Here is a 22,192-nt window from a genome sequence, read left to right as displayed (position 1 = left end):
TCACGACTGGGGTTAGAGGTCCCTGACTAGATGTAACTAGCAAGGTTACCTGACAAGATGTTGGACATGTTGGAACACTCAGCTTTTTTATTGGAATTGGTGACATCAGATTTGTGATACTTGGTTGATTTGCTGAGCACCATAAACTACTAGTCATACTCGCAAGCCGGCTTACCGTCCAGCCTCTACCCTAGCGATTTCATCAGCCCAGTTGTGACTTCTGCAGTGCCATTATTGGATTCCTTTTGTTTTTGCCCTGGTGGATGCCTTGTTGTTTTGCCTAGGGAGCCGGGGGAAAGGGGAGACAGACTCTGGCTGCCTGTTTGAGCCCATCAGGTGTGCCCTTCTCCTTCCCCTATGATTGTGGTATTGTGCTCAGCTGGGAGTTGGGGAACTGGTTGTTTGTCTTCATTTTGCTTTTACTCGCATTAGGCAAAAAAGTGTTACTCTAGTGATCTAACAACTGTTTCTGACTTTCTGTGTGACATCTTGCATATTTTGCATCTATAACGGTTTGTCAAACGGACCATTATCATGTCTAAAAGAAAAGCTGGAACTCCCATTTCACCTAAAGAAAGGCAGAAAATATCTTTAAAATATTTGACCCAATTAAGAAGATTAACTTCCTTATCTTTGTAATCAGAGATCTAATCCAGGACATTGACAGTTTGAACCCCACTGGGAGGAGGGAGAGGTTATTCACAAATGGGGTGTCAGTGAATGGGGTAAGTGCATGCTCGAACTATGTAGCTGCAGGTGAGGGATGTGAGCTTATAGAGCAGGCTATGTAGGAGACACTCCTCCTACCCCCGCCTCCCTGCTAGCTCTAATAGCCTGAGTTTTAATCACTCTAGGAAGCTGGCAACGGATCCCTTGGAAGACTTTGAGACAGGGAGAAGAGCTGACCAAATTGAGGGAAGGAACTTTATATTGTCTGCAAGCTCAGTGGGGCAGACCCTCCCCAGAGATGTGGTCAAAATCTACCCCCAGATGATGTGTGTGATGCCTGATGAAACTCGCTACTGTATCCCATAGAACTTCAGAAAACATAGTTAGTTAAATCCAGGTTGTCGGGACGCCTGCTGAGGTTTTTCAAATGGCCTTAACTAATGACCTTGGGGAGGTAAGTTCCAACCCTGGCTTTTCACTCGACCCAGCCATTACATTATCCAATCGCTTTTCTCCACTGATCAAGTTGAGTACTCCAAGGCTAAGGGCCCCAAGGCAAAGGGCGGCTCCAACAGAGGCGGCTCCAGAAAGTGTCAGCAGGTGTCCGCAGGGGAAGCCAGTGGCCAGCCGTCAACAAGCACCAACCACCAAAGTAAGTGTGGCATGGGTAGGGGGTAGAGCAATTACTGTACTCCAAAAAAAACCTGCCTCTCTACATTACCCTACCTCAGAACTGTGATTATTAGCATGTGCCACACTTGGATAGAATTGTGATTGTTAGCATGTCCCACACCTAGATAAAATTGGGAATATTGGCACGTGCCGCACTTAGATGGAATTGTGATTGTTGGCATGTGCCGCACTTGGATAGAATTGTAGTTGTTAGCATGTCCCACACATTGATAGAAATGGGATTATTGGCATGTGCCACACTTGGATAGAGTTGTGGTTGTTAGCATGTGCCACACTTAGATGGAATTGTGAATGTTATCATATGCCACACTTGGATAGAATTGTGAACATTAGCCGGCTTTGCCGCTAGACGTAATTGTGAGCATTAGCCGGCGTTGCTTCTGGAAGGGATCGTGAAGGCCAGCGTGTGCTACACTCAGATGGAATTGTGATTATTAGCACACACCACACTTGGGTGGAATTGTGAATGTTAGCATGTGCCACACCTGGACGTAATCATGAACATTAGCCGGCGTCGCATCTAGACGTAATCGTAAACACTAGCCGGCGTTGCATCTACATAGGTTGAAAATGTCAGCATGTGCCACACTTGGATAGAATTGTGATTGTTAGCATTTGCCCAATTAACCAATCCACTAACAATTTCACCCCTCTGCATATACCTCTCAAACTCTAACCAAAAAAAAATCAAGCCTATAACACAACTATCCGCACATTCTTCACTTCACTGCAACAACAAAACAAACCACAGATAGACTCGCACAAAAGCACATGACTACCGACCGGAAAACACCCCAAGCCCAGCCAACGGAGCTACCGGGTTGAGGCCGCCAACAGCACATCACTGCTCTCTTGCACTTTTCCAGCTTATTCCTACTAACTCAACCCCTCCCCCTTTTTCAGTGCTGCCAGAGCACCAGGGGATCACTCCCATGGTGATAGTGCGCGGTAAACATATCTTTTAACATGAACATATCAGATAAGTGACCTCACAGTACAGTTAAGGACCTTTTACATTGTAGGAACACGGATGACACATCACAAGTTTCCTTGGTAGCAAAATATATCCAGAGCGTTGTTAAAAAGCAAGTCCAATTCAAAGATGGCCACCAGCACTGAGTAGACGTGTTAACGGAGCTCTCTGCATTCCGACACAGTAAGGTGCCCACCACACAGCAATCGGGACTAGAGGATCGGCGAAAATAATTAATTAAAGCCCCAGAGCACTTCGGGGTGCGAATCGAGATGCAACGGAGCGTATCGCACCCCTGAGTCCGCATTGACACCTGTGCGGGCCAGAGCGTGTTGCAGGCAGTCGTGGCATCGGGGCTGTGCACTGGGAGAGATCTGCCCGGGGAAAAGGAGGAGCCCCCTCCACGAGCAACTCCAAAACGGCCCAGTGAAGCAGTAACGGAGAGAACGGAAGGGAGCGCCGTGAGGCAATGTGACGACACCAGCTGGCGGTCCACGAGCCCCGTGGACGGGGACCTTGGGGCAGTGAGCGGCGGCGGTGAGGAGGCGGGCTGTGAGCTAGGAGGAGGAATGAACAGCGGCCTCGGCACATGTTCGCCGCACCTCTCCTCACGGCAGCAGGGAACGAGGCCTAATGCAGAGCGGAGAGAAGAGGAGAGCAGTGAACTGGTGAGTGGAAGGCCTCCAGCCTGACCTGGGGCGCGGTGTGCAGGATCTACGGGGGAGGCCCCACTTAATCACTGGGGACTTGAGCATCAGGCAGGGGGAGTGAAGGGGAGCACAGGGTGATCCCAGCCCCCAGGGGCACGACCAACAAGGAGGAGCAGTGACGAGGCTTGGTCTCCCACTGGTGGGACACCCCAAAGGGAGCGCAAATTAGTGAGAAAGGAACGGGGGGAACCAGCATCGGCCCCAAGGACAAGTAAGTGCCCGGATAAGGTCCAGTAGGGGAGAAGAGCCAAAAAAAAACCTGAGCAGGTGCAAAGAACCTTGAGGAGTGGAAGAGCCCATAGGAGGCAACAGGGAAACTGCCCAAATGAAGCCTAAATTGAGGGCAGACCCAATAACTTTGAGGGGTAATATGGCCACAAAAACAAAGGGGAAGGTGGGAGAGCCCTGAAAACCCCAGAAGAGGTCGCAGGCACGCTCCCCAATATCTGGCCGACACAGGACACCAGGGAATTGGCGAAAAACACAAGAGTGCACAGAAGTTGAAGATACACTGACTGAAGTGGAGACCCCGGGCCATAATGTCAAGGCAGGACTTTAGGGGGGAGATGATCACCCTGCAAAATAGCTTAACCAAGACACTCCAAGATCAATTCCAGCTTTTGCGAGCTGACCTTAACTCTGCTCTGGAGGAAATTAGGGAGGATTTACGACGACAAAGTCAACGGACGGACCTCCTGGAGAGAGGCTTGCAGGAAATGGACAAAGAAACGACGGCTAACAGCGAAGCAATTGAAATGCTTGACATAGCCACGCAAAATCTGGAGATCCAGATGGAGGACATGGAAAATAGATCCCGTAGAATCAATATAAGGGTTAAAATGCTGCCGGAAACAGTCCCGGACAAGGAATTAAAAGGAGTGGTTCAAACCATCTTCGCCGGGATTCTGGGAGTGACACCCCCGGACAAGGTGAAATTTGATCATATACACAGAGTGGGCAGAGGGGTCAAAGGTCACTGTCAAGGCCTAGAGATTTCTTGGCGGCTTTCACCAGGTACACCCAAAAGGAAGCAGTCCTCCAAGCAGCAAGGAAGCAAGAGCCGATAATGTACAATGACAACCGCATTGCATTGTTTCAAGATCTGGCAAGCAGCACCTTAACAAAGAGGAGACAAATGGGCCCAGTTCTCAAAAGTACTCAATGAGAGGGGGATCAGATACAAATGGTCCTTCCCATTCGGCCTGGTGTTCGAATGGGAGGGGACCTAAAAGCAGATCACCACGCCACAGGAAGGAGCGGACATCTTACAAATAGATCTGGATGACGACTCCCTTGGGACTGGAGAGCAGCCTATGACCACCAGGCCAAGACCAAACCCCTGGACATGGACAACAGTGGGGGAAAAAAGGAGTGGAGCGAAGCTGAGCGCAAAGCCACCAAAGGAAAGGAATAAGAACAGGGCTGGGGTGACGGGAGGGGGTGCACAAGAAGAGCCTTAAACCAAAAACACGCTTTAGGGGTGGTGGGCCACTAAAGGGGGTAATTGGGCAGGGGGGGAGCAACCATCTAAGAATCGGAAAGGGTGGGATGCGGGAAGGGCAAGCCCTTCTAGAGGAGGGAAGGGGGAAGAGAGGGAGGGGGGTGGAAGGGCAGGATCTTCCCAGGAGGGGAGTGGGATGGTAGGGAAGTGGTGGGAGGGGATGCAGGGGAGTTGGCAGAGGCTCCACGTAGGGGGTCAAGCCACTGGAAGCAGAGGACCAGGACAACACTAGAGGACACAGAGGGAGAGTAAGGGGGAGAAATAGAGCAGAGAGAGCGTTGGGATCCCCCACAAGAGAGCAGGAATGGGGACCAAAGGCAAACACATAATGTGAGGGGACTTAATACCCCCCTCAAGAGGAAGAAACTAGAACAATTTACAAGAAAAGAGAGCCCGAATATCTTGGGACTGCAGGAAACGCATCTCAGGCAAAAGATCAGGGGCGCCTAAGGCTGCGAGAATTTGATCAGATCCTACATGCATCTGGGAAGAACAAAACAGGGGGCAGTAGCCCTAGCCATCAAAAACATGGTTGATTTCAGAGTCACTGAAACCATAAGGGATAAGAAGGGTAGGTACATCATAGTTAAGGGGACGTAACAGGATAGTCCATACACTCTGACGGTGGTTTACGCTCCAAACTCAGGTCAGGAGCAATTTCTGAAGTGGGTTCTAGGAGTACTGGAAGATAAAGCATGGGGGCAAATAATCTTGCTGGGGGACGTCAACATAGCTTGGGACAGGGGGCGGGACTGGTCCGGGGGCCTTATGAGAGGAGGAGGAGGAGCAGCGGCGATGTCAGCAGAACTCAAAGATAGAATTGGGGGAGCAGGGTTAAGGGATGTATGGCAAGAATTAAAAGGGGGCGAAGAGGGTTATACTTTCTTATTCGGAGTCCACGGGCCTCATTACGAGTCCGGCGGTAACCAAGGCGGTAAAAACGCCTGGTTACCGCTGGACTCGTATTACCATTCCGCCTCTGTGACTCCCGGAAATACCAGGGCATTACGACCCTGGTGTCCCGGGAATTCCGAAGGCAGACCCTGGTGTCCCATAGGACTCAATGGGAATGGGAAAGTGGAAACACCGGCACCATCTCGTGATGGTGCTGGTGTTTCCGCGTCTGCCTGCAGTCGGGCGGTGTTTAACCCGCCAGGTCAGACCTGGCGGGAACATCACCTCCTGCCTGCAGGACTCTGGATCGGGCGGTCCGGAATTAACAGTGGCGGCGGGTTTACCGCCACTGTTATTTCCGGGCCGCCCAACCTGTAATGAGGCCCCATGGATCACAATCCAGAAGTGACGATATCTGGATTACACCTGGTGGGCCGGATCCGAGAGGTTGTGACAGGCCCCATCGGAATAGCAGATCACAAAGTGGTATCCATGCGGATGGACTTAGGGCACAGGAAAAGAGGGGGGTTGGGGATGGAAATACCCAAAGTCTCTTCTTAGAGATCCAGTAATCAGAAAAGAAATGGAAGAGAAGATTAGGAACTTCTTTGCGCAAAACAGGAGGGGGGACACGAGAGAAGAGACAAGATGGGATGCTTTCAAGCCCACGCTAAGGGGGGGAGCTGATAGCAGCAGCGGCACAGAGGGAGAAACAGCTGAAGGCACTGGAAGAGGCGTTGGCGGAGGAGGTAGAGACAGCAAGACAAAAGACTGGGACAACCCTGACTAGGGCCTACATGAGAGAGTACCGCAGAGCATTAGGGCAGCTAGAGGTCCTTCGGACTAAAAAAGCTGAAGGGGCGTTGCTTAGTGGCCACCAAAAGTACTACGCTAAAGCGAACAAGGCAGATGCACTCCTCACACGCCTACTAAGGGGAGCAAAAACTAAAAATGCGATCGCAGCCCTAAAAACAGGAACAAGGGAACGGGTCACACAGACGGGGGATATACGGGAAACATTGGCAGAATTGTATGAATCCCTATACACGTCACAGAACCCACAGACCTACACACAGGCAGAGTTTCTAGAAAAGGTGGAGCTGGGGAAAATTGGGAAGGAGTCGCTGAAATCCCTCAATAGGGAGATTACAGAGGAAGAAGTAAGGAGGGTGATTAGCAGCTTACCATCTAACAAAGCCCCAGGCCCAGATGGCTATACGGCGGCCTTCGATAAGACATTTGCACCAGCACTGATCCCGCATCTGACATTCCTCTTCAACACCTTCAGGTCGATGGGAAAAATAACTGTCTACGGAGGAAGCCAGACTAACCCTTATTCTTAAACCAGAGAAGGACCCTGAAGAGAGGACATCCTATAGGCCCATAACATTGATCAATATCGATGCTAAGATCTACACAAAAATGTTGGCGAACAGACTAGAGACCTACCTCCCGGAGCTGATCCACCTGGATGAGGTGGGATTTATAAGAGGCTGACAGACGGCCAACAACATTAGGAGGGTGGCTCACCTGGTGGAAAAGGTACAAAGGACAGACACTCCTGCAGTCCTTTTATCACAACGCAGAAAAAGCATTTGACCGCGTGGAGTGGTCCTTCCTGTTCAGGGTAATGCAGAAGATGGGCCTCGGGGGAGGGACGGATTCTTGAAAATGGTCCAGGCCATCTACCACACGCCAACCATGAGGGGAGCGGTGAGCGGGGCCATGTTTAAGCCCTTCATGCTGAGTAGGGGCACAAAACAAGGTTGCCTTCTGTCCCCAATGCTCTACGCAATTTAATTGGAACCTCTCCTGCAGGCAATAAGGGACGCGAGGGGATACAGGGCATTTCATTTGGGGGGAAAGACCAAAAGGTAGCATTATTCGCTGACGATATGTTGCTCACCCTGACAGCACCGATAGTCCATTCAGGCAAGCAGAATTCTGCAGGAGGAGTTTGGGAAGGTCTCTGGCTTAAAGATCAATGTCGGCAAATCGGAAAGCCTGACCCTGAAGGCAGGGATCTGAGATACATTGAGGGCAGCCACCCCCTTAGTATGGACCCCGGGGGAATCGGGTATCTAGGAATGAAAATCACTGCAACTCTCGCGGGTTGGTATCTCGCCAATTACCCCCCACTGTTGAAGGACATCAAGCGGGACTACCACCGCTGGAGGAGTCTCCGGGTCTCGTGGCTGGGTAGTTGCGGCAGTTAAAATGGTCACGCTCCCACGATTGTTGTATCTCTTTCAGGCAATTGCTCAGGCGATACCGACGGGCTTCTTTAGAAGAATCCTGACCAGTGAGTACTTATGGGAAGGGAAAAGAGCGAGGGTCAGTAGGCAGCTGATGACAACACCCAGATAGGATGGGGTGTTAGCTTTTCCGAATTTCCAACAGTACTGTGAGGCATACGCAGTTGCGGTAGATTATAGAATAACTCCAGGAAGGGGAGGTTACACAAGTCAAGCAGTGGGTGAAAATGGACAAAGTAGTAGTGCATCGCAATCTGGCGGAGGTACTGTGGCTCCCAAAACAGCATAGGCCCAAGCACTTATATGAGAGTACCATTGGACAATTGGGACAAATTGGTGAGAACCAAGGGGATCACAACTTTCCCATCCCCCTTTACACCCATGTTCCACAACAGGGACTTCACTCCCGGGTTAGAGAAGGGTGCATTTAAGCAGTGGCAGGAGGGGGGAAGTAAACAGCTGGGAGATATGTTCAGGGGGGGAGAGAATACTCCCATTTGAGGACTAAAAGAGGAAGTTAGGGTGAAGGAAGGAGTGAGGCTCAGGTATTCGCAGATACGACACTGGGTCTTGAATCCCGGGAATAAACCGGCAGCAACCATGGAAAAGACGCAGTTTGAAAAATTCCTCCTATCCAATGATGGGTGCAAGGGGCTAATATCTAACCTGTAGAGAATTTTAGATGACGCAAATGCCAGGTGTCAATGGCTGTATATGCGGAGATGGGAACAGATCCTAGGGAGGGAGATCGGGCGAGAGGAATGGGACAGGCTATGGAGGAAGATTACCAAACTGGCTAAGGCATCCCAATTGCAGGAGATGTGGTATAAGATACTATTCATCTGGCACTACACTCCATTCCGTCTCCACAAGATCTATCCTGGCACCTCCGGGAGCTGCTGGAGGGGATGTGGGTTGGAGGGTACGGCAGAGCACATATGGTGGAAATGTCCGAAAATTGAGCCATTCTTGCAAGAGGTGCAGAGGGCTCAGGAGCAGACCTATGTGCCGGGAAATAGTAGACCACCGGAGAAGGTTCTGTTAGGAATGAGAGGGGACACCACAGCGGGGGAACCCAGAACTCAGGAGAAAGCGAGGGTGATCCTCACGCTTGCAGCTATGACGGTAATAGCACATAGGTGGAAAAGCATGGAGGTACTCCTCATGCAAGACTTGCTGCGGTAGCTATGGGAAATCGTAGCACTCGAGTGGGCATCGTACTCTATGAACAACAATGTCCAATCCTTTGGAAGGGACTGGGAAGAAACTTTGGCCTTTCTCAAAGACGACTTTCGGATCGGACGCCGTCCACAGTGATTGAGGCTATTGGACTTGCAGTGAACCTCGGCGAACGGTCCATGGAGGTAATAGACCAAGGACAAAGTGGAAGCTGCCTCTGGGGGCGGGAGGGGCGTTGGGGGGGGGGGGGGAATGTTGGGAAATTAGTTTTATATGTTGTAAAATCAATAAAAAAGAAGTTAATAAAATGCAAGTCCTTCTTAGACACCTGCGCATAATCTGCAATTGGTTTTTACTCTTCACTCCTACCTGAATAGCAAAGTTATGTCACAGAAGTAGCATGGACCCCTACCCCAGACCAGTACTCGTTCTTGCATGTACTATGAGGATGTTCCTTTACATAATATTTGATTGATGATTGAACATGTTTTGCAAATTTTTATTTCATTTTCTTAACTGTTTGTTTTGTATATGAACTATTTATGTATGCCTTTACATATGTTAATGGTGATTATCTGCATTTTTGCCTAAATGATTTTATATCAAGTGAAGGCATTTCTGACTGACCATATTGAGGATTATGGCAGTTCCTATTCTTCATGTTTTTGACGATAAATCTGCTATTAGTGGTGTGGACAAGGGTGCCATTGGAACGGTTGACTACAAAAGGCTTAGGTCTTTTAGCGAGGTCATGTGATGCCACATATTTTTATGTTTAAGATCATAGTACAAAAGAGGCTTCCTGAGAGAGAGACACATAAGTGATCAGTAAGAGGCTTTCAGTGGAGTGAACCTTGAACCTAGTTTAACCAGTTACATGTTAATATCCGGGTAGGACAAGGTCCAAACAAGTCTTTTTGACTTCCTCTTAGGAAATAAGTCTGTGTTTAAAGGTTATGCATAGAGTGTCTTGCTAATATCCCTTACCTTTTTGCTGCCACTCCTTTGGTTTTGCAGGTTTTCTGTAGAATGGTCTACAATACGTACATTTGTATTGTCCGTCTAAAGTAGGAAAAAAAACGGTTTGCACCAATCCACCGATTATAGCATTTTAATTTATCAGGGAAAAGGCAGAGGTAGAATGAAAAGAAGTTGAGTGGGAGACAGAAACAAGAACATCAGCAACAAGAACACCAGCAGCTTTACTGGGGTAGGGTAAGGCCATGCAGTGGTAATGAGTTTGGGTTAGTCCAAAGAAAGCATCGTTAAAAAAAAAATAAGATAACGCTGTAGCTCAAAAGATGATCCACTTATTTTTGCTGGCATCTATCTGCTCAACAAAACAAAAGTTTACTTCATCCTTAAGTTCAGTTTTGCTTCTGTGTGTTGCTGAGTTTTCACTGCTGTGTGCATCGAAAATCCAAAAAACACATTTTTTAGAAGTCTAGTGTGGAAAGTGTTCATTGTTTATATTGGAGTGCATTTTTTATTTTCTTCCCTTATTCACACGAAAAACGAAAAACCACAAAGGCCTGGCATTGATTTCAGTCATGAAAACTATACACCTGATACTACAATTCTCTGCTGATCTGGCATTTTCCCTACCTCTTTATTTTCAGACATCTTCCTCAGAGGCCATCAAAAGATATGCAAGGTTTTGTCAGAGACATTGCCTTTAAAATGGAACTGCAGCAAATAGAAAACATGGTCCTAAATCCAGGAGTCCTTGTCGCAACACTTCTACTTCAAAATTTGCCAGCCATGGAGATTGAACATCTGGCCGAGAAAACTCTTTGGTTAAAGACCTTAATCCAGACTTTCGGGGGATTTGTTGAGTGGCCGGGTATGCAACATTTTGTATTTTATCATTGAGGTTTTACTTGATTAATCAGTGACAGATGAAATATTTTTATTTTACATTTGTGTTTTTAAAGAGCCACTCTAAGCTCCTGTTCACAGTTATAGTTGTGTACATTTTCTGGAACGTGCAGCCCTAAAATTTAACCTTTTTTACATTTCAAAGTGAGTCGGTGACAGGACACGTTAGCTGTCAATTTTATTTATATATGTATATTACACGGCCTGCGGTAGCGGCCTTGTAGTTATGGTTAAATTGCTGAACCCATAGGAAGAGCACTTTTTGGGAAGCTTATAATTTTGCCCCCCCTAGACGAATCCTCACTTTGCAAAAAAAGTATATGGATTGATTCTGCGAAGTTTGGTGAGGTTTCATCTGGGAAGTGGGGGCAAAGTTATAGAGGGGCTCCCAAAATGTGTGTTTTTCCTCATATACACAATGGAAATATGTTTTCAAGCCTACAGCCCAAACCGCTGGACGGATTTTCAACATATTTGCGGCAGGAGCGGTGGCCTGGTCCCAAAAGCGTCCTTTTGTAAATTTGGTGTAATTCTGTCCAGTAGTGTTTTTTAAACGGCCAAAAAGTAGGTTAAAAATAATTTCTGATATTTGGATCCGGTCTGCGGACACCCACCTACACCATTCGTAGGCCATGCCCCAAGAATCTGGCCACAACCATTATAGTAATATGTGTATAGTAATTATAGGTACTGTAGGGGGAGTACAACGTATGTGGTATTTATGATTGTAGTACAATTGATGGATAGTGCTTATGGAATATGCAATTCTTTAAACTTCGTACGGGTACTTAGTGGTATACAGTAGTGAAGGTGGAATCTCTGGTTTGTTGCCTGTGAAATATCTGTTTCCTGTGAAATAAAACAGTATAATTTGTTAAGCAGGATTTACATATACATTGACTTTTTTTTACCCTCATAAACAGTGAATCTATGGTCTATTGTATTGTATTTTATTTATATAGCGCGCCTATCCTATGTTTGGTACAACATTAGTGCGTGCTACACTGTTGTATTGATGTGAATAATTATTGGGGAAATAAAATTCATAGGGTATTAAAAGAACCTACTACAATTATGTCAGTGTAAGTGTGAAAGTATGTTTGTTTGAAGTGTGTTGTTGTTAAGGGAATGTTTAAAGTAGTTAGATACCTGTTGGCGTACTGTAACCACATTAGACTTTAGAAGACGTTTTTTAGTAATAAGAATTGTGATGGCGTATTTCAAGTGTATTGCCATGAAGGATATTTTTTTAAGTACTTATATACCTGTTAGTGTATTCTAAATATCTTGCATATGCTTTTCTTTAATAGAAAAAGTTACACACAGTGCTGCTATCAATGTACCTATATATTTTTTAACTTTCATGAAAGTACTCCTAAAAAGAAATATTTCGAAACGCACAGCATTGTAAGTATTTGCTACTTGATGTGAGGTTGTGCTAAATGCTGCAATTAATGGCAGTTGCTAGAGTAGTTAAGAATGGGAATATGCTTATTACATGGTAAATAGGATATATATATATATATATGAGTTGAAGAAAATACTTTAAAAAATATAAGCATACCTGTATTATGGCTTGTTAGATGTAAATGTTGTTGAATCTGCAAATAGACATTTTGGAGAGTTTTACAGTAGTTTTTGATGCAGATGGCTGTGATTAACAGGAGATATGTACTCCGAGTTCAAGTGTACATCTGAAGTGTTGAACTGAAACTACAGGGTTACATGTAGAGTTTTTGGATGTGATTGGTTGATGGATCTGAGGCTGTTTATAAGCAGGCAATGAAGGAGTGTTACAAGCATACAAGTAAAAAGAGTAAAAGGGCTGCCCTGTGCTCACTGAGTGTAAACCTCCCCACCCCCTTCAATTGGACGTCATGCCCGCAGACACTGCACTAGTCCATGGACGGCACGTGACACATTTGGGTCTCTTGAGGATTCCTGGCATGGAAAGGGGACTGCGGAGACCGTGGACAGTCGCGGATGTTCCGTGGACATCAGGGTTTTGGAGGGGATCAGCCAATCGGGTTTTGTGGGTGTGGTTTACAGGAAGAGAGGGTGGCAGGAATTTTGTTTGGTGAGGGCACTGAATATGGCTACGTCTTTGAGGAGGCAGTGTGCATGTATTTTAGGAGATTCTTCGATCCAGTCATTGAAGCTGCATGCTGAAATTCATGGCATCTGTGAAAGTATTGGATTGCTAGAACTTGAGGTTTTGTGGCATGCAGTGTGAGTTGAATTGGGCAAACTTGCTCTCATTCTGTCAGAGTATGGCCGAGTCCAGACATTATAGCTTTGCATTGTGGAGGGAACACTTTAGGGCATAAGACTGCAATGTATTTGCAGGTTGCCCTGAAGATTTTTTTCAAAAGTCTAATAGAACTGTATGTGTGGAAGAATCACGGCAGATTGTCAATAAAGCTGTATCTGCTTTTTTTTATATGCTGCAGGAATGTAATTTTATTTTAATGACAAAATAAGGTCTGATGGCATGAATCTTTTTTGTGAAGTTAATTTCACAGATGTCGGAAATGCAATTTTTCTTTACAATGTTTACAATGTTAGGAATGCATTGAAACAGAACCTGTAAGAAAATTGGAAGGGAAGATGTAGAGGCTACAGTACTCTCTCAGAAAAGGAAGCAAAAGGTGTTTGTTAACAACCCCAAAAAAACAAAGGTTCTTTTCAGAGCCATCACAAAAGAATACATCACTGAAATTGAGTTAAAATTCCCCCCTTCGATTTGATGTTCTGTCCGCGGACACTGCGGTAGTCCGCGGACACCGCATATGCCATCCGGGTGATTTAAGGATGCCTGGCATGGAAAGGGGGCTGCAGAGACTGCACACAGTCGTGTGTGTCCGTGCATATCGGGGGATCAGCCAGTCAGGATTCCTTGGTGTGGTGTACAGGAAGAGAGGGTAGCATGATTTTTCTTTGGTGAGAGCACTGAAGATGGCTATGTGTTTGAGGAGGCAGGAGGCAGAGTGTATGGATTTTGGGGGACTCTTGGATCCATTGGCTGAAGGTCTATTCTGAGCACTCACTGTGGATTGGCTAAAAATCTTGGAATCCATGAATTCAAAGTGTTATGGTATGGAGTGTGAGGAGTGAAGTGGGCTGACTTACTCCCGTTTTGCAACCAAAAACCCCCAGAAATGTGCCAGTTATTACATCAAACTTGCATGGCGAGTATCAGCAAGGACCCAAAGAAGGTTTTGGAAATCTGTCTTGTGTTTTATTTTTCCAAGTGTCAGAATGTAAGTGGAGAAACTAGTGATATAAATTTAGGTAGTGGGCCTGGCCCTATGCAAATGTGATGGATTTGGAGACTGGCCATGGCTGCAAGCCATGGGCACTGGACAGTGGTCACATTATTAGGCTATAGTGGACACTGAACTAGGATGCAGGGTAGGTGCAATGAATAATAGGGGTGGTTTGGTGGAGCTGGGGGGTCATGGTTGAGCCTCATGCCGTAGGCAATTCAATGATGATTTTCATCCGCAGCATGCGCAGCTGATATCAAATTACATAATTATGAGTTGCAAAAAATATGTAAAGAGGTTTATAGTTCTTTCATATATATTAAAAGACAAATTATTAATAACTTTTAAATACAGTGATGTCACATCATGAAACATTTTCACTTCTAAAAACCTATTAAATTGACCGAAAAAACTTTGTTGAAGGGACGTTACGGTTAAGATGCATACAACCCTTGGCACTCCACCGCCCCAGCAAGTAGCCAGTGGCCTCCCACCTTGGCATCCTTTGGCACTACCCTCCTGGGCTCCCATGAGCACTTGCCATTCCGAAGTGCCTTTTCTATTAATGCACTTCTCTCACTGCTCAATGCATATGTGCATTTGTTAAGTGGCAGTTGGTGTGTTATATGTAACACACCAAAGTGTGTTACATATGTAGATATTTTGGAAGTGATTGGTCGATGGATATGTAACTGAAAGTAGGCAATGAGGGAGTGTTACAGATATAAAAATAAAAAGGTGAGTAGGGCAGTCCTGTTCAATGGTGTGCACGTGTCACCCAGGTCTTTTAATGATGCATGGCCTGGAAAAGGAACCGCGGATATCGGTGATAGTTATAAAGGTCCATGGATTATGGTCCTCATTGTATGTTAGAAAAGTATTTGGGACAGAAAATTGTTTCTGTTCTTTACCATTTTTCTCTAGTATACAATTGTCCATTATCCCCAATAGCATAATACAAAATGCTAATGTAAATGTTGTAGAATTTCTTTGAGTCGAACTACTTTACTGAGAAATGTAAAGTACATGTAATCTATACAATCATTTTATTTAGTTCTACTTTTTAACCGTGAAAGGAACCCTTTTTACGTAAAGGAACCCTTTGTTTTGTTTGTTTTTTGATCTCCTGGATTAGAGATGGAAAATCAGTAAGAATAGGTTTGAGCTGTGCAAGGGTACATTTTCAACTTGAAACTTCGTAGATCAACTAAAAATGCAGTTTCAGACTGTTCGCGAAGCACAGTATCGTTTGCAAAGCACGGACGTGTTCGCAAACACATTATCACACTGCGTGCGTATACTCACGTGACACGTAAAGTCCGCGATGATGTCAGCTGTCCGCAAACATCGGCGAACAGGAAACGCTGCTAAAAAGTGGCAGAAATTTAATAGAAGTGTTAAAAATGTTGCTAGGAGGTTTGGGAATGGCACAGTTTTTACTTGAAACCTTCTAGATTGGCTGAAAATGCTGATATATTGGGTTAAGTATGATATTAGGAAGTTGTAGCACATTAGGGTGCACTGGTAAAAACCTATGAAATTCACAGAAAAAATGTTGTTAAAGGGACATTGTGGTTATGTTGCACTAATAACCCATGATATTCATTGAAAAAACGTTAAAAGGACATTTTGGTTACAAGCTAAGCAACCATAACTCGCGCCACCACAATGCACTGCGAAGAACACACAGAACATCAAAGAAGACATCACAAATGTACAGGTAAAAAAACGCTCCCATTTTTATATGGGAAGGGATCCTCAAAACACTTGACTCTCCTTTGGTACTCCCCCCTACTAGACCTTTCTGCAGTTGTTGATGCTATGTGTGAAATACCAGAGGGTAACCTAGTCCCTGGGGATCCCGTACTCTGGTGGCCAAGGGAAGGCCGTCGCTTTTGGATCCCGACCTAAGGGGTGGAGAAGCGATGGTGGATTACCTGGGTATGGTGAAACATGGTATCCCCCTTTTGCCACAGCCCATCCATCCCCTGTGCTTACCTATTTTATGGGAAACTACAGCTCCATAATTCCTCCCCACTTCACACTGACAACATTACTAAGCTGAGGAAACTGAGGGATGAGGCCAGGAAGATTACCTCTAATGACTTGCAATGGCTGTGTCCTTTTAATGAGATCAGGCAGAGTCGGGCACGTAATACTTATAACACACCTGCCACTTGTTAACACTCCCTGTCAGGATAAAAGGTGGCGTGCACAAGTATACTGTGAGCGAGGCTGGGTACGAGAAGGAGCAGCTCTTCCAGGGCTGATGGAAGTTGGAAGGCGAAGGGGCTGATCGCCACTTGCGGAGAATGAGAGGGAACCAGGGGAGAGTTCCTACTTTTGGAAAGCCGTAAGCGTTCCAAGACTGAAAGCGATTGAGCAGAAAGGATACACCTTCAAAGTGCTTTAAGGCGGCCCGCTTTCCTTGTGGGTGAACGATGAATTCTAGGGTCTGTGAGCAGAGGAGATATTGGTAATGGCCTTGACTGCTACATGAAAGGCGTTGAAGAAAGAAACCCAATTAACACGACCAGTGCCTTATCGAAGGCAACAAAGGCCCGGATTTGTCTTAAAGGCAAATGAAACTGTAACAAGAGTTGAAGGTTGCGAGTGTGCCGAGGAACGTGTAAGGGAAAAGACAATTGATGTACTGTGATGAGAGTATACAAAGTAACAAAGTGGTCCTGCGAGGCGGAATCGCACATTCAAAAATCTCTGTAAAATGTTTGAAGTTGTGATAAAGCGGGAAACTAAGCTCAGAAAGTAACCGCGATCCTGAGTAAAAGTTGATTGAGTGGAAAAAAACAAAGTATATGCATTTTCAATACTCGAAGAGGGAAAAGAATGAACTTTTAGCACACCAAGAGACCAAAGTAAAGAAAGGATAATTCCAAGGAACTACAAGTGCCAAGAGGCATTGGTGTTGAGAGTTGATGAAGATTGTCAAGTTGTTTAAAGAGAGGTCAAAGTGGTCTTGCAAAGGTCTGTGTAAAATTCTTGCAGTTTCGAAAGTCTTCAACAGTAGAAGTAAAGTAAGATAAAAGTTGTATGAAACGAAAGGTGGGGAAGGTAACCCCGCAAAGAGAAAAGACAGGCTCGAGCACAGCGGAGGGAATCCTGTGTTGAATTGTGTTAAAGTAAAAGTTAGAGTTGAACTGTGCATTTGTGGCTATTGAATTGTACCAGTAAGCCAAAGTGTGCCAGATTGATGGAACTGTGCCAACCACCTATCCTTTTAAGATACTCTCGAGACCCTGTGCTTCTGAACATGGGGAAGGGAGTTGTTACCCAAGCCATTCTGACATTTCTTTTGAGACACTATTTTTCATATATATATATATATATATATATCTATATATTTGTTTAATGGTCGACATTAGTCCCATTCTAGCGTTAGGGCCAGTTAGGAATTCTCCCAACCTTACCAAATACAAACTAAAGCTTTTTGAAACCTGCATCTTTTGTGTCTGTTTCTACTGTTGATAACATGCCTTCCATACATGGGGATCACTCATACTCATTAACAGACCTAACTCCATCATGGCCATCAAAAACCTCAACCTAAAATGGATCATTTCATTTCTCATTTATCACATCAGCTGTTTTTAAAGTGGCTAATTTCAGATTTAGCCCATCTAGACTGAACATTGCCCTCCCACAGGGATCAATATTCTTCCCCTGGGTTTCAACGCATACATTAGACCCCTGACATACATCCTCAATAATTTCTTGTCTCTAGCTCTATGCTGGCAATGTTCAGGTACCCTTAAACCTTAACAGTAACACCACTCCACAAGATCAGATCCCACCCTGTCTCCTGGCAGTGCATGCGTAGCAGTGCCTAAATAACCTCTGCCTCAACGACAGAGACTGATGTCCCCCTGCGTGGGTGCTCTAAACACCCCCCCCCATCCCTCCTGCCCACACACCCTTCACTTCAACTTTATTCAGCCTTAAGACCATCAATGTACTATTACTGCTTATGGTAATATGGAAGATGTATCCATTTCTATGTTCTAGCATTTGAGGGGCCTGGCATCTCTTGCTTGTTATCTGACATCTACTTGTTAGAGGGTTCCTTTATCAAGTTGATGGTGATGGTTTTAGATACTGTCTCTGTGCACAAGCCATCTCATGTGTGTACCACTTAGGAGGGGAGGCATCCTCTGATGTTTGCAAGCCTAAGTCAGCCTGAATAGATTCATATGTCGTTTCTTGAGTCTGAGAGGCCAACGTTGGATCGCACTACATCTTTGCCTGCTAATGTAAAGTTCATCTATGCGGGTGGTCAAACTAGTACTTTAAAAGTAGATATTTGCACGCATTTATTTTCACAGTCAATTCCCTTATGGGATGACATTCCAAAGCCCTCTTGTAGGACACAAGGCTTTGCACTATGTGCCCATGCCAGGCAATTCCTGGCGGGAACTGAAGACCATTGGGGAACCAGGATAGGTATCTTTCTCCTGACAACCAGAGCTCTAGTTCAGAATGTGCCAGATATGAAATGCTGGCCTTGTGAGCACGGTTCATTAGACATGTGAAGATACCCCTAATTTTCACTGATTTTGTCTTGACATAAGCAAACAGTGTTTCTGTAGGAAGAGAAATCACTGTTTTTGGCTGGTGTGCCTTTATAATTGAGTTTTGTTTGACTCTGTAAATGTTAAGTGTAGTCAGCCAGGAGTTAACCAGGTCAATGCACAGCCAAAAGATATATACGTCACAAGGAAGTGACACATGAAAGATCCATCAGCCAATATGTCTTAAGGCCCTACTGGTGTACCACGTCCACAAGGTAGAGCACCTGCTTTTGCGCACATTTCTGATGTCGAAGCACTAAAGTGTGAACAGTTAATTTGCAGCTGTTGGTTCCTGCTTTACTTTAAAATGTACTAGGAAGTACAAATCTATTGCAGCGTATTACGCGGCTCCCTCAGCTGCAGTGCAGTAGAGATTTATTTGAACTGTGCCTTTCCTAGCTAAGATAACAACAGCATCTTTCTCAGCTGTTTATCTTAGTGCCTTTTTTCATGAATTCTTTCTTTCTGAACTATTTACATGTAAAAAACCTTCTTAAAACAAACGTGTCGCTTTTCACTGAGAGAAGGAAAATTACTTAACAAAGCTGAATTATGCAGACTTGGCACGGCAAGACATGCTTATCTGTGCTGTGAGCTAATGGTGGGTTGAGGTACATTGCTCGAATCCTAGAAAAGATAGAGGGGCGCCAGAGGCCTAAAACGCCCCACGTTGAAAAGCCAATTGTTGAGGGTTATATAAAGGGACCCCCGGGCTAGACTAAGGGTGAACGGGCACTAATGGGTAGGAGGAATCCCCCCACTCCACTTCCAGCTTAGCTGGCAGTAGGGATCTAGCACTCTTCATGTGACAGGGTAGCAATCGGACGATGGTTCAGAGCCCAGAAGACGTTGCTTGACTGATTACAACCCCGAGTTTTGCTCTGCTACAATGGATTGGGTTTGTTAGTTCACCTTGCGTCTCTCCCCAACCCATGTTCACAGGCACATAAGAATACAACCCTGATACCTCACCAGGTAAGCTGTGTCCTCATAATGTTCTCACTGGATCTGCATCACGTTCACAATGGCACAAACCAGATGGGCATCATTGAAAGAGGCATAATGCTTGAGCAGAACTCTTTCACATTATTATAGCCACATACATGAGCCAAAAATGACCAACGTATAAAAGGGGCAAAGCCTGGACAGAGTTCCGATAGATTTTTTATCAAGCAGAACCTATGACCTGGTTCCCTTTCCTAACAAAACCTTTTAATGCAGCTTTGAAATGTAATCTGGTGCTCCTGTCCTTGATAAGAGTAGAGATCTCCCCAATATATAAGGGGGCAGGGATGATCCTGGCAATTACCATCCAATTTCCCTGCTGAACGCAGGTGGGAAGGATTTTGCCAGGGCTGTTTTATATCATTTGGAAGCCTGGATTGAGGAAAACAAAGCTTTACACCATTTACAAGCGGGCTTCCAAAGTTGTACTAGCATAGTCGACCAAAAGTTTGCACTTGCACCTTGTGCTAGACAAATATGTGACACTAAGAAAGATGTAAGTCTATTCTGCCATTATAGACTTGCGCACAGCGTTTGATAGGGTTCCCACGGCTAGGGTGTGCAGAGCGTTTTGTCAGGCTTAAATATTCCTGTAGCACTTTTGAGGGCCATTCAGATGAAATACAATGGGAATGAAGCAGTAATCAGATGGACTCTTGGTGGGATTACACCAAAGCCATCGAGATTCAAATTGGTGCATATTGGTCCCTAAGTTATTCTGGTTATTCATAAATGCCCCCCCTCCCCTGCACTTCTGGTTGGTGCACTTGCACAATCTGAATGTAAGAAGACCTAGTAGGATCGTTACTGTTTGTCCTGCCTGTACCCACCACCCTCTTGTCTTGTTGCGCTTCTAAACACTTGTGTATAGGTGCATTATAAATAACCTATAAATAAACAAATAAATAAATGGTGTAATCAAAGATATTTTACAGACTACCTCGGATACTTCAATGCTTGCCAACGATACATTTACCATACTGTTATTGGCTGACGACGCAGTCTTACTTTCTCTTACCCCGGCTGGGCTGTGGCAACAGTTCAACTTATTTGTATGTTTTTGTGTGGTAAAGGCTTTATCAGTCAATCATTGATTGATTGTTTATTTATTATGCGCTTACACAGCAAGTGTTTCAAAGCGCAACCATGCAAGGAAGGGGAGAAAAAGACAACAAGCTTACTGGGCGTGGTACATTCAGGTCATGTAGTCTAAAAGGAGTGCATGGGGGGAGGGTAATGGGAACAAGTGCTCCCAGTCCACCAGAACATGGGTTAAGTTCTGGGCGGTAGACCCACAGTGGGCCATAACTGAAGTGCAGGAGTGCAGAAGTGCTGTAGTAGAGCAGGGCCCCGGAAGCAGGTGCAGGAAGACTGGCGAGAAAGCTAGGGACCTGTGAGACTGCACCAAGCAGCCAGTCACAATACTGAGCAGGGAGTGTAGAGAGAGAAAGAAGGTGGAAAGGAGGTGGTTAGCAGGGTGGAGGGGAGAGAAGTAGGAGGCGAAGAGGTAGTTCTTGAGGAGTTTCCGGAACTTTGGGTGGAGAGGTAGGCAGGCTGTTTCAGAGGGAGGCACCTGCTGAGGATAAGGATCTCCCCCCATATCTCTGCTTGGAGAAGCGGCTCACTCGCAGAGCATTGGAGGTAGATGAGTAGATGAGATAAGAAGAGAACCTTGTGATAAACTGGATCCAGGTCCCAGAAGGCCTTGTGGACAATGCAAAAAGTCTTGAACTTGATTCTTGCAGCCACTGGGAGCCAGTGGAGGGATTTCAGCGCCAGAAAGGTGCGGTCCCTGGGCTTGAGGCCAAGGATAAGTCTTGCGGTTCTGTTCTGGGTGACTGAAGAGGACGAAGAGTAGAGGCAGGGAGGTTGAAAAAGAGGCTATTGCAGTAGTCCAGCCTAGATGTTAAACGGGATATCATATTGTGCCTCCTTTATCATATATATTGTCCTAAGCCCAGTCGCTCTGCGAAGAAACCTGCGTTGCAAAGTTCCGATCTTAGATCGTCTTCGCTGCCATTTTAGGTCCATCCGCCATTTTGATTTCTATTCTAAAGTGATTCTGTGTTCTAAAATGGTGGACAGTGTTTACCACTTGTAACTAAGCCATCCTGACCTTTGTATGGAAGTTAATGTTCAAACTGTCGGTTGGCCGAATGTTTGGGTCGAGTAAAGAGACCTTGTCACATGCCTGACATGTAGTCAGAGGATTGTCTGCGCCAACAAGTCCGATCCGCGGACATACATCAACTACAATGCTGGACAAATACTAAACGTGGACACTAGCTGAACTACATTGTGTAAAACATGTGTTAAGGCTTATTGTTAAATCTGAGAATACACAGTTGCCATTGTGACTTGTTGATATGCAAACTGAAAATGATCCACATGCATATAGTTGGACAAACTAGAAGTGAACTCTGCACAAACCCTTGACCGAGTATTGATTAACCTGTAGAGGGGCTGGACATTATGATTGGAAATGTATAAAATGCACAACTGTTTAGACGTCCAGTACCTCTCACTTCTCACACCGAAAGGGCTGGTATTCACTGTGATGTACTGAGGGCCAGATATCTATCT

The 22,192-nt window shown here is 45.5% G+C and overlaps 1 protein-coding gene across 2 annotated transcripts in view; it reads left to right on the top strand.

Moving 5' to 3' along the window:
* GNPAT (glyceronephosphate O-acyltransferase) overlaps window positions 1–22,192 on the top strand; it is a 796,967-nt gene that overhangs the window by 475,448 nt on the left and 299,327 nt on the right. For both annotated transcript variants that reach the window (XM_069606907.1, XM_069606908.1), the window contains exon 9: window positions 10,494–10,717. In XM_069606907.1, coding sequence (XP_069463008.1) covers window positions 10,494–10,717 — 224 coding nt within the window. The remainder of the gene's footprint in view (window positions 1–10,493; window positions 10,718–22,192) is intronic.

This window comes from Ambystoma mexicanum, chromosome 4p (genome assembly GCF_040938575.1).
Source record: "Ambystoma mexicanum isolate Mex_15411 chromosome 4p, UKY_AmexF1_1, whole genome shotgun sequence".
Taxonomy (NCBI): domain Eukaryota; kingdom Metazoa; phylum Chordata; class Amphibia; order Caudata; family Ambystomatidae; genus Ambystoma; species Ambystoma mexicanum.
Note: the sequence above shows the minus strand (reverse complement) of the source record. Positions and strands in the feature narration are given on the sequence as shown.